General features: G+C 47.5%; 3 protein-coding genes across 3 annotated transcripts in view; 1 reads left to right on the forward strand and 2 right to left on the reverse strand.

The window, feature by feature from the left end:
- Positions 1 to 104: 104 nt before the first annotated feature.
- On the reverse strand, positions 105 to 717 carry MAA_10353 (uncharacterized protein; the record flags this gene model as incomplete). Its single annotated transcript, XM_007828351.1, has 3 exons — positions 105 to 449; positions 513 to 605; positions 652 to 717. The coding sequence occupies 3 exons, from the start codon at positions 715 to 717 to the stop codon at positions 105 to 107; spliced, it is 504 nt and encodes a 167-aa protein (XP_007826542.1).
- Positions 718 to 1883: 1166 nt separating this feature from the next.
- MAA_10354 (lanosterol synthase) lies at positions 1884 to 4178 on the forward strand (the record flags this gene model as incomplete). Its single annotated transcript, XM_007828352.2, has 3 exons — positions 1884 to 2042; positions 2105 to 3817; positions 3879 to 4178. The coding sequence occupies 3 exons, from the start codon at positions 1884 to 1886 to the stop codon at positions 4176 to 4178; spliced, it is 2172 nt and encodes a 723-aa protein (XP_007826543.2).
- An 8104-nt stretch (positions 4179 to 12282) lies between these two features.
- The window catches only part of MAA_10355 (Fungal transcriptional regulatory protein), a gene marked incomplete at both ends in the record, with an annotated part of 1057 nt that continues 318 nt past the window's right edge, over positions 12283 to 13021 (reverse strand). The window contains 2 exons of the mRNA XM_007828353.2: positions 12283 to 12712; positions 12808 to 12971. Of these exons, the coding sequence (XP_007826544.2) occupies positions 12283 to 12712; positions 12808 to 12971 (594 nt within the window). The remainder of the gene's footprint in view (positions 12713 to 12807; positions 12972 to 13021) is intronic.

Here is a 13021-nt window from a genome sequence, read left to right on the forward strand (position 1 = left end):
GAGTCTCATAACGTGACACGTGTAGCAATTGCCAATGTCATTTGCAAGCCAGTTATAGGCCAGCGTCATGTCAACCTCGCCTTGTCCTAGTCTGCTAATCTCCTTTAGCTTTTTGCAAAAGAATCGACGTTCTTGAGAACGACTATTTCGTTGTCAGCAAGGGCGTTAAGCTGGAATGCAGGTGAGTACTGTTTCCGTAGCTTGCTATGTTCCTCTAGATCTCTGACCGTAACTATGTTGGAATGCGTAGAGCGCCTATCGTGGTACAATGCGACCTTGGGAAATGGGGGACGACCACTGCTCGGGCGGCCATAGATGACACGAAAGGCCTCTGCATTCATAAATATTAGCTCATTCGGCCCTGTTCTAACTATGTCGCCATATTCCTTGTGTAATGCCTGCAGTTTGTATGGAAGTCTGCCGCTCGCGTAGTAATGAACAATCCAGAGCTACACAGGAGCGCTGCTAGTCAGAAAGCGTCGTAGGACAACAGAACATATTCATGGGATTACCTGACTACATGCTGCAAGTTTGGGCCCAGGAAAGTGTGCCAGCGGGTGAAGTGTCAATCTATATAAGGCCGTAGTGAAGTAGATAATAGCAGCCTGTATATGATTAGAGCAGTCATACAAATATATTTAGGGAACTTACAGAAGCAAGAAATATGCAGCCGGATGTGGTAGCTAGCCACAAGAGGCTTTGGATACCGAGAGACATACGGCACAGTCTGGTGTCGCAAGTTATTGGGATTCAGGTAGCTATGAAAGAAGACGCCAGATTGACAATGCAAAAATAGTTATCTTTTTTGGCTCCCTTTGGGGAGGATCGGGCATATTAAGTTCTCAACTTGATGTGACAAAAGGATCAAGTGCAGCTGCGTTGACTCCGTTTTGACCGAGCCATGAATGCTCGGAACGAAGGACTCTGATTTGGTAGAGAAGCTCCTCTGCTCCAGGGGGCTGACTCCACAAAAATTTACTTCATTAACAAGTTGACACGTCAACACCGTCCGCTGATGGTAATCGATGCAGTTGATTCCGCATACTCGCGCCTGGACCGGGGCTATTCGCAAGTTGGATATATTCGTGACTGGCCCGGCATATATGGCCCGTGTTAACTGAAAGAACGCGTTCTGTTGCTAAGCAATTATACCCACTTATATCGTGAGACAGCCTGGAACATATATTTCTCTGGACTCAAAGGTGCCCTCTGTCCGGCCGTCAGGTGACTACTGTTATTGTCCTTCGCCTCGATATCGGCTCTGCTTGTCTCGACCAGCCGCTTGACCGCAGCAATGTGACCGTTCCGGGCGGCTAGCGAAAGCGGCATCCGATCGCTATTATCCTCCGAATGAAGACGAAATCTGCCTTTCTCTACTAGCAGCTTCAGCATAGTCTCCTGTCCGTTTTGCGGCAGCCTACGAAAGCAGCAACTAACAATTATTATCCTTTGACTTAATTTAATAATTGATGTCTCTAGTAGCACCTTAAAAACAGCCACACATCTGTTTGCAGTAAACTATAAAAAGTGGCGCCTAAGTATACTTGCCCTTCCTTGATAATAGAACTCTTCTCGAGTATTGTCTAGCGATAGTTTTGCGCTCATTTATAGCAGCTCACGAAAGCAGCATCTAAGTATGATGATTCCTTAACTTAATTTAATTATTCTTGCCTCTAGTAGCACCCTATTAACAGCCTCGTGCCCGTTTGCAGCAGCTCATGAAAGCAGCGTTTGCCTATTGCTATGCTTCAACTTAAAATTAGCTTTATCTAATGCAAGGAGAAAAGCAATACCTGTTACTCTATTAACATCCCCTATAAAGTATACAAAGATGTCTTGAGATGACAATAAATTAAAATTTCACCAAGCAGGGCACTCACAAGATGGAACATATGCAGGCGCAAGCGAAGCGGACAGACCTCACAAGGTGGCGTTTACGAGACAACGACAGTCGTCACACTTGGCACTATCTCGACAATGACGCAGCAGCAAAAGATTGGCCGCAAAGCTACGCGGACAAGTACTATCTCGGCCTGCCTTTGGTGCGCAGCAGTTGTTTGTTTTTTTCCTTGATCAAACGGACTTATCGCTGACCTTGCTACAGGATCTTCCTAATCTGCGACGAGCAACGTCCTCTTTAGGTGCCGTGGAAAATGCATTGACCTTTTTCGAAAAGTTGCAGCTCCCATCTGGGCATTGGGGATGTGAAAGTGGCGGCGCTATGACATTTTGTGCGGGCATAGTCATTGCCTGGTATGTCACAGAAACCGTAATCCCCGACCATGTTGCAACAGAACTGCAGGCATATCTTGCTGCTAGAGTCAACCCACAAGATGGAGGGTGGGGTATTCATACCACCGGAGACAGCAATATTTGCGGCACGACCTTGAATTACATTGTCATGAGAATTGCCGGCATGTCTCCAGATCACCCTATTCTTATTCGAGCGAGAGAGTTTGTTCACTCTCAAGGAGGTGCCATATACTCATCGTGCTGGGGGAAGGTCTGGATGGCCATCTTAGGCATTGTGGACTGGGATATTGTCCACCCAATGCCTGCAGAACTCTGGCTGCTCCCTGACTGGATGCCGCTCCACCCACGGAGGTTTTTCGCCGAGATGAGGCTGCCCGGTCAGTCAATGTCCTACCTGTATTCGAAGAGGTGGAGATGCAAAGAGACAGATCTTGTCAAGTCGCTCAGAAAAGAACTTCTTGCTCAGCCATATGGAGATATCGACTGGAAACGACACAGGACAACTCTCTCAAAGGAGGATTACAAACACTACAGGTCATGGTTCGCTGATGGCGTAAACTGGGCATACGTCAATATTTGGAAACCCTATTTGCTACCAAAGTCTATCAAATCCAGGGCAGAGGCCTGGCTGAGCGAGCTGATTGATATACAAGCAAGCAATACGTATCATGGTGGTATTGCCGCAACCGACCAGCCAATGTCGACCATTATATCCTTCTTCCGGGACGGCGCGAAGTCTGTGTCCTTGACTAAATATGTCGATAAAATACAAGAATTTCTTTGGATGACTGGAGATGGCATGCAAATCAACGCTACCAACGGCAGTCAGTCCTGGGACACTGCATTCATTGTTCAAGGCATATGTGCAGCCGGCCTACATCGAGATGAACGCTGGAGGGAGATGTGTGTGAAAGCCTTGCAGTTCTTCGAAAAGCAGCAAATCAGAGAAGACTGCCCCGAACAAGAAAAGTACTATCGCCAACGACGCAAGGGTTGTTGGGCTTTCAGCAATAAGTATCAAGGTTACGGTGTTAGTGACTGTACGGCCGAGGCGATTAAGGCTGTAATCAACCTCCAAAATACTGTACATTATCCTGTCCTGTTGGAAGATGAGCGAATATTTGATGCTGTGGACTCTCTACTTCTGTATCAGAATAGCACCGGGGGCGTCTCTGCCTTTGAGGCACGACAAGGCAGCACATATCTTGAGCTTCTCAACCCTTCAGAAATTTTTGCCGATCTCATGGTCGAGTCCGACTTCCCAGAGTGTACGTCGTCATGCGTCACGGCGTTGACCCTATTCAGAGAACACTGGCCACATTACAGGACCCGAGACATCGAAAACTTTATACAGCGTGGAGTGCGGTGGATCAAATCCGACCAGCGAGCTGATGGTTCGTGGTATGGATTTTGGGGTATTTGCTATACCTATGGTGCCATGTTCGGCTTGGAGGCGCTGGCTGCTGTGGGTGAGACCTATGGGAACAGTTCAGCTGCCCGAGCAGCCTGCGACTTCCTCATCTCGAAGCAGCGAGAAGATGGAGGATGGTCGGAAAGCATACAAGTGCGTCATTAGTTATAAAGGAGAAGTCCATGACACTGGATATGCTAACGAAAATTCCCAGGGTTGCGAACACAAAAGATATATAGAAGATCCACAGGGCTCACTTGTTGTTCAGACAGCTTGGGCGCTCATCGCCTTGATGGCGGGCGAGTACCCAGCCGTGGAGCCGATAAAACGTGGCGCCCAATTTCTCATGAGCCGACAACAAAATAATGGCGAATGGCTGGAGGAGGCGATTCCAGGCGTCTTCCACCATTTTTGTTCATTTTCATATCCCAATTACAAGTTTTCCTTTACTATCCGTGCTCTAGGTAACTTTGCGACAAGGTACCCGGAAGAAAAGATTCCGGCACAGGCCTAGGGGAACGGATACAAGTATGGCAGAACTGGCCAAGTCTTTCCCAGGGCGCTCAGCCACTGTGACAAGAGGAAGATTTTCCTCTTCTCCGATACTTCCTGACACTCGCTTACTTTGAGAGGGGTTGCGTATTTAGTTTCAAAATGTTTCATTAATACTTGGCAGAGTGCTGTTCTAGTCGTCTGGGTACATTTTGTGCAGAGGATCCGCGAAACTATTGCTCTTAACCATTCCGCTGTCACGTTTTGAAACTTATTATTAACCAAGATTTTCCCTTGAATTAACTGTTCTTATTCTATCTTGCAGATGGGTTCATGTCATTTTCTTTGCTGTGGAGGCTCCCTACAATCTCTGATATATATAATTTTCTGACATCCAACAATTACATCAAGTCTCCTTGTTCAATCAACGGAGGTAGCATTATCCTCCATCCACAGTCGTTCTCATTCCTATCAGACGTGTGGTGTTGCTAGAGGAAGCATAGCTTGTATTGTGATAGCTAAACCCAAAAAATAAGCTAGAAGCTCACACAGACTTGTCCAGAAAAACACCTAAAGTAACAGCGAGGAACAATGTCGGGTTGCCCATGTTGCACTTCCAAAGCTGGCCGTTTGTGCCTGCTCGATGGCAGCCAATGGCATCCTCCATTGCCGTCATAACACAAGGCAGTTAGTTTCTCTTTAGTATCATCTACCCATTCCCATTCGCTCAATTATCTCCTTCCACTTATGGCGAATCGTCGACATACGCTTTCACTCAAATAACAGCCTGTCGAGTTTTCTCTACTTGGCAGTAAATGAACCACTAGCAGCTGAACATCCGGTATATTTCAGCTCGAAGGGCGTTCTACTCCGTCAGAAAGAAGAGCATAAATCACTTCTAATTTCTTAAATGGCGGAGCCTGTTCTCAGGTCGTGCCCCTCTAACCTCGCCGCTGAGTCGGTTCTATGTGCGTGTCTAATCCCGCCTCACCACGCACGTCATGCCCGCTAGCTCTTGCTTTCTCCCTCTTCCTTAGTTCAAATAGCCCAGTGGTCATTCTGCCACTACCACACATAAAACCCCACTGCAAATATCTATCACAGTGCTGGACCTCTGGGCTGTCAGACAGTTGCGCCCATAGGTTTGAGGTGGCTCTATAAGTTGTTCCCCCCGCCTGCAAGTGTGTTGCCGCAACCAAAGAAGCCGTCGCAAAGCCTTTCTGCCCCAGCGATATATAAAACATTTTAAGAATGGGATGACTGTTACTCATTCAATTTCAGTAGGTAAAAGTGCAGCACAACCCCTTCCACCACAATCAAAGGTTGTGTTCGTCCTGGGAGTAGTACCCCGCGGACGGCCTGGAAACCGGCATCCGTTTCCTCTGCGGCCCGACGCCATTCCACAAAACCAATGGTACCACACGGGGCGAGCTTCAGAACGCACACGAGCATGGACCTGAATTCCGACGACTCCTCCGAATCACGCGTGGTGGAACTCCAGCACGGCTAGTTGTTATTCTTCTCAGACAGACTGATCCAGGCCATGCAATGAGGTTCGCCGTGCTTGGACTATCCGTCTTAATACCTCGGAATCCCAGTTGCTGAGCGCACCAGCTTGCTGATCCATGTGACCTCGGGGCCCCATTTCTGGGCAAATGCACGGGAGGAGCCCAGGCAGAGTCAAGGGCTCAAGTCGACATAAAACTCTACGTAACTTGTAAGCCCAGTGTATGATGGTTCACCTAGAAACTGAGTATCTTGAAGGTTGAGTTATCTACCAAGCCATGTAGCTGACTCTGTAGTGTTATGTATGCTAAGACATTCTATCAGATTAATATGCCTCTGTTGGGTAAAGATCGCCTGCGGTTCCGAGAAATTGTGGAAGGCCTCTAGCGAGTTGATTCAACTAGCTAGTCTCTAAGCTGTTTACTATCAAGATAAAGAAGAAAGGGAAGTCTACATACGCCGTGACATAATAACAGCGCCTTATATCTTTCTAATACGCCTCCACAGAAGATTCTAGAATCAACTTGCTGTCGTGAATTGGTGATAGGCGGCACAGCCGCCGTTCAAGCGGCTTGGCCCGTTACAGAAATGTGAAGTCAGCGCGGGAGTGCTCGGCAGGTACTTGGTGCATGTCGTCCCATTGTAGGTCATCCACCACGATTGCATGTCGTACGAGAGTATTCCGAATCATGCTGTGATCCAAATTTGATCAGCAGTGTTCGTGTCTGGAGCGGCCATCTTCTCAGGCTTCCAATCATTAATGGTAGTGAGCAAGGTTCTTGAGCCGAGTTGGGTGAGAATGCACAGGTAGATCCAATCAAATCGCAAATGTTTGATTGGTTGGTGACGTGAGGAGACTGTGGGATCATGTCTCTCTAAGCAGGCCAGCAAATGGCATACCGACGGCCGAGAAGGGCCGAAAAGCGCAAACTATTTGAAGCAGCAAGAAAAACACTCACAGATGTCGGTCTCGCTCTCCCTTGCGCTATAATACATAACATAAAGATAAGCGCTAGCAGCTAGCGTCGCTATACTGGTTACCAAATCTGGAAAATGAAATACTGATATAGATATGATACTTAATTTTGTAGTCCCCTAAATAGCGCAAACCGCAAGGACAACCCGATTGCAAGCTTCACCAAACTCTCGGCCCCAGCCAGATCTAATCGATTCCCACCTGTGTTCTTGACCGTACAAGTGGTTACAATTCTCTGTCAAGGAGATAGCGCGCTCCACTTGTCCGACATGAGCGCTGGGCCTAATTAATATCTCGCAGAAAGTATGCATGCTCACAGATCCCAGGACTTGTAAATAATCCCTTTACTACCTCAGGACTTGGCTTAAGATTTTCCTTCACAATCCGCATAGCCGTATGATATATGTTCCAGGTCCGTACATCCAATGCCTCCGCGTAAAAGTCCTGCGCGAACTATCGGATGAGGGTCAGTGCGGCAGGGAGGGATTCGTAAGCGAAGGCGACGTTCTTGCGCGTGGTGGGCGAAAATCAACGTTGCGCACTTGCCAAATAGGTCTAACAAACTCCTGCATCTAATCAATGCTCTTGGGTGGCGTCCCACTCTAAAAAAGGACATGCTTCTTTCCAATAGACAGTACATATCCAACGCGGTTGGACTTAGCAGCGTATTAATTCCTGCCAAAACCATCACCGCAAAGCCGCTCAGCTATGTGGCGAAGAAGATTCGGCAGTGTATTATAGAGTCTCGTCAGCGGGAGTAGATTGAAGCGTACGCTGCATTGTGGAGGAAATCGCCCGGCAAGATCCCGCCGTTATTTGGAAATGCAACGATGCATGTAATCGCCTGCGAGAACTGGTCAAAAGCTGATTTATTCCTTCTTGACTTTTCAGCAGCTCTTACTGCACATGCCACTACATCCTCAACTGTTACGGAACGGAACCTGGCCGCCCACGTTATGTGCAGAGTTGCTTTCGTGGTGTACAATTGTCAGATTTTGTGGCTATTCTGGGCAAAGACTGTCGAAGGGGGGGGGGGGGGGGGTACTGGTTAACAGGCATTACCAGTGCAAAGCAACGGGCGATCATTGAGGAGGCAATGGCACAGAAGCCAGCACCGCTCTGCCCGTGGTAGCTTTAAATCCACCAATCACATATTTTGCCTTGGTAGCAATGTGGTTTTCTTTATCTTTGAGCCAATATATATAAAAAAAATAAGACGCATGTACAGATAAACAGGGTACAGAATATCGAAGCACGTGTTTGAATCTCGTTGCTTGTTTTAGATAGTAGCTGGCAGTAGTATTATAACAAGTATTAGTTTTTAATATAAGTTTGCGCTTTATATACAAAATTAAGAGCCTCGTATTTTGTCCAAGCTGTCCCAAATAGTCATGCTATGTAACAGGTCAAGACGTGATGCCAGCTCTTTCTGTAAATCACGGCTGTCAAAATAGAAAGAACGATATTATATTGCCTATATTTATAAGCGTTCCTTAACATTCCCGATATACTATTTATAATAAAAGGATTTCAAACAACCATGGTGAGAATAAAGGTTGGGAAGAGCCGACAGGCCGGGATCGCAGGCGAGAGTGCAAATCGAGCCACGTCGGGATCGGCCCGTTGAACGAAAGCCCACTCGAAGGCAGGAGGGAGGATGGGCTGGCTACGAAATATTCTGTGCAGGGTCTGACAACTTATGGTAAGGCCCCACGAGGCACATCAAGGTGAATTCAATGGAATGCGACCAGAAGTTCTCCCCGGAATCCCTCAAACTTTAGGACTTCGGTACCCCCACACGCGCCGTGGTAAAACGGACGACGGTGGCTTTCCAGCGATACGAAACGCAGCAATACGAAACGCGTGGCTTTATGAAATGGCATAACTACTTAGTTTGCGTATTATGTCTCCCAATATCCATCCCACTTTGCCTGGCTGTAAAACGAGGCAATAGACAACCACCTCTAGTCACTTGTATTACATTCGGGGGAACGTGAATACAAAGCAACGTATTTGCGAGTCGTCGAGATCGTTGACTCTGAGGAGGATTGAGTCTCGACTTAAATACTGATGGCGCTGGGCCATAAGCCAGTTTGGTCGCCAGGGCTTGATGTAACGGTACAGGCTGAGTATATTGACAACTAGCTAGGCGACTACTACGAGTATCTAAACGCTAAAGAAGAAGGAGAAAACAGAACAAGGAAAGGAGAGCTCGAGGAGCTCGACACGTGGTTAATCTCGCTTATGGATAAATCCCGGCCGGGGGCCGGGGCCGACGCGAGCGTGCAAGCCGAGCCATATCGGGCTCAGCCCGTTACACTTGGTATAAGTCGAGCTATCAAACGGCTCTCCACACCCATTCAGGCACACTTGAACATGTTAATTTGGCTGTTTAAGTCATCGTCTTGATCTTTTTTCCCCACTATGGATGTACTTAGACTCCGACCGCTCAGAGGTTAAAATCAATGTTACAATGGCGTATTCGGTGAACGTAAAATGGCATGCTACGATCTTGTTGAATGTAAGGGAAACAGAATATGTTTGCCAAGTGAATTCCAGCCAGAATTGTCTAGGACGTCATGTATCAGCGTCGCCCTTTTGGCGGAAGGTGGTTTCAACACCTTTTGCCCGCGCATACATGGGCAAACCGTTTAAACGGTCGAATATGTTCTCAAACGTTTGAGCGGTTCAACAATATCGCAAACGGTTAAACGAACGAATGAACGATTTATGGGGGTGAGAAATATCTACCGCGCATACCGGTTGAAATAATGCCCACGATTGTCGAAAGTCCTGAGAACCGCCCTCCAGCCGTGGGGTTTTAGATTTGACCCATCCCATTCTCATGGAGAGGCCTTGACTAATTGCCTGTACATACGATCCTCTCGATGGTTTCGCATGCGATTCGTAGATCATCATACTCCATGAGGTAATGAGGGCCTATGATGTATAGGTTACGCAGAAGAGGTAGCTCAACCTCGCCCGATTCAATAGCCGAAAAGGCACTTTCCGACGTGCGAGCATGCTAATCGATGCTTCTTGATATGCCTACGGGTTGAAGGGATTCTTAAGTGCGTCCTCTCTTGCTACAAGCGAAAATATGTGGGTGTAGAGCGCAGGTTAGATACTGACCTGGTGGATCTACATGCGATGGGCTGGTTTGTTGCTGACATGATTGGCAGCGTTTGCTTTTGGTCAAGCCATTTATCTCGACACGCAGCGCAAGTACTTAAACGATCTTTCGTGATGTCATGATTTGAGATAAAATTTAATGGCAATCTATTGATATCCACGGGCTTCTTGTAGCACGTATAATAGATGTGTCAGATGACATCTTGATTGTCAAACGGCGAGATTTTGACCTTTGTATCTGGAATTGTGCAAGGAGTATGGGCTTATTTAGCCAGAAGAGTGCTTAGAAGCCGACAAGTTAATTGCAGTACAGAGTAGAGGAACTAGACACTATCGAGGAGATGGCTGAACGCTGAGGGTCTGTGATAAAGATTGGCCTCGTTTGGTGGCGTTGGAGGCATCCGTGCCAGCTGAATGCACCTCAACGGCCCAACCCGTTAAGGTTACATATTGGGACTGATATTGACCATTTTAAAAGATTTATCGGTGCAGCGTCTGGAAAGCCGTTTAACCGTTTAAACGGTTTAAGTATTTCCTAAAACGGTTAACGACTTAAGATGCCACAAACGAGTTAAACGGAACGAACGGACGAACGAACGAACGAACGAAAGTGCCCATGTATGTGCCCGCGCACCCCTTTTCTGGCTGCTACCGCAGCCCGAAACATAGGCCGAGTCGGCCTTGTAGATGCCATTACCTGCACAACCCGCTGACGGGTAACAGAGGAGACTGTGAGCGCCTTTGAGCTGATGCTATGTTAGTGTTTTGTGTACGTAGTCTCACGTAGCAAATTTAACCACTAATCTGACACGTCCTGTGGCCCGCTAGGGGATCTGAGTGGCCAATGGCCGCTGGACGAAAAATACACATATATGCCTGAGAGGGTTGATACCGAACTGACTGTGGTGCGTGCCAATCAGCGCATTCTCATCAGGCTAGTATTTAAGTACGTTTCTGTGACTGAGTCCCAAGCCGCTTATTCTCCTCAGAAGTTGCATTCTAGTCTCGCCATTATGGAATGTAAGCAGGTCAGCTTGGTTTGTGCAAGTGCTATGGCGCAAGCTGAGTTGAAGAGGAAGGTTGGACATGTTGTGGCTCGTGAGCGTTCGAGGGTACAAAATGGAAATAACTATCAGACCAACATCCACCACCATTATGCAGATCCGCCCCAAGCTCTCTCGCCATCCGCAACATACAAGCTTCCCGCCTACTTACCGGAGGTGCCAGAGATAACTCACTTCTTTGCTCGAGAGGATGAAGCCAAGCAAGCGGAAGATGCGCCTGCCGGCACGAACAGGTGCCGCTCTGTCGTTCTCCATGGCCTGGGCGGAAGGAAATGACGCAGCTAACGTTTACGTACGTTCGGTGCCATCAAGATGATTACACCGCTGCGATATGGTTTAATGCAAAGGAAGAAATGACAACGATTCAAAGCGTGTCACTCGCAGCTCGAGCCTGGCCATACTCGCTAGCATTTCAGCGACTGGCAAATTGGCGGGAGCTTCACGCAGTGACTGCCACCGACAGATGAACATCCTGTCAACTGTAGTGCTGGGTGAGACACTGCTAGCCACGTATCTTCACCTCTATCGATTGGAGCCGCGACATCAATTTCATCAGGCAAGCTCTCGGTATGTACATCACGCTGTGTGCGAAACGACGTGTTGTCCCCGCTTCGGCCTGATTCTACTTCCTCTCTCATCGTTCCATGTCAAACTGTTCAATTCTCTTCACATCGTCTCGATTCTCGCCGGACTCAACACAACCCTTATCATCAAAGCGAATTCTGCTCGAAAGCCCTCTTCCTCAAGTTGGTTAATAAGAGCATGAATTGCACTTTGGCCCTCACATATCTCTCTTCGTGTCTCCGCAATGCGATTCTGAATATCCCGCCTTATTATAAGGTTTGGAACTCCCTGCTCTCGTAGGTAGATCTGAATCTCTTTTGGATGAATTCGCGATGATGCAAGTTGTGATATACAGGCCTCTCTCAAGCAGCCATTTTGCGATGTGCTGGATATGCTAATGCATGGAGACTTGGCTCATGATTATGTTGGTGATATTTAGGGTCGCAATGTTTTAGTTGCCACGAGGAATTGTTGTGATTGAACTTATTCTATTCAATTCTGGTTGACAACTTTCATACATATATATACCTAGTGGCACGGCCCGTGCCAATAGGCAGCAACTCTTTCACGTGTCATGTCTGGTACATGACTCGCACCAAGTCAACAGGAACCACGGGCCTCCTTTGCAATAATAGAAAATGGGCATTCTGTTCCTCCGAAGTTATTCCCGCATGACTAGCCTGGGAGCTAGAATACAGGTTTCCAATTTCCAATTTGACTTTCTTCCATCGGCTCTGCAACCATAAGCCCTTGGCATTTGGCTACCGTCAACATTAAAACATCCATCTGATCCGGTAGATTAACTGTGTTCTTTCACTCATGATCAGGGCCAGTAGAAAAACAGCCCAGGTATTGAAGCAGGACCAGTTCAGGAAACCATACTCTCACATATCTCCAGAATTGCCTGGGCTCGCTTCAAGCTGGTTCTCGGCGATCTTTGCTGCCAGATGCGTTGAGCTCATCTTGGCAAGTAACTGGCGTGCGTGGTCCGTCGCCGACATTGTAATGTACGACGAGGTTGCCGGAGGATCATTGAATTTTATAACGGACACTTCTTGGATAGGCCTGGCTGTATTCCCTGGTGGATCATGTTTGAGGCGTAGGTGTACCGGTTTCATAGCTTTGCAGTTTGTTTCCATGGCGATACCAAGAAGACCTGCAGCGCAGACAAAATAGGGCATAAGCCCACTCACCCGGTGAAGAGTGAAAAGGTCGTCGTAAGATTGAACCAGCGCTAGGATGGATTGCGCAGCTTCGTTACATATCCTGTGTGGCCCAATACCGGGATCTTCTATGTAGACATTGGTCAAGGGCCTAAAGGCGCATAGAATGGAGAAGTGATAATACATACTGCATCGGTTAAGTCTTTAGGACTCTTCCTTTGGGGGATTTACTGGATGATTGCTTACTGGACAAATAGTACAAATGGCGTTCTACCGAAATCCTTCTCTGCAACGGCGAGAATTTCCGTATACCAATCAAGGCACTTCTTGTAGAATATCCTTAATTTACTGGAGATCTCTTCGTTGCTTGAGTGAGCCGACGTTATGAATTTGTACACCCATTCGGTAAGCTGTAAAATCTTCGTCGAAATAAATTGTGGGAATTGCTACACGGGCATGA

This window comes from Metarhizium robertsii (assembly GCF_000187425.2).
Source record: "Metarhizium robertsii ARSEF 23 chromosome Unknown MAA_Scf_32, whole genome shotgun sequence".
NCBI classification, from domain to species: domain Eukaryota; kingdom Fungi; phylum Ascomycota; class Sordariomycetes; order Hypocreales; family Clavicipitaceae; genus Metarhizium; species Metarhizium robertsii.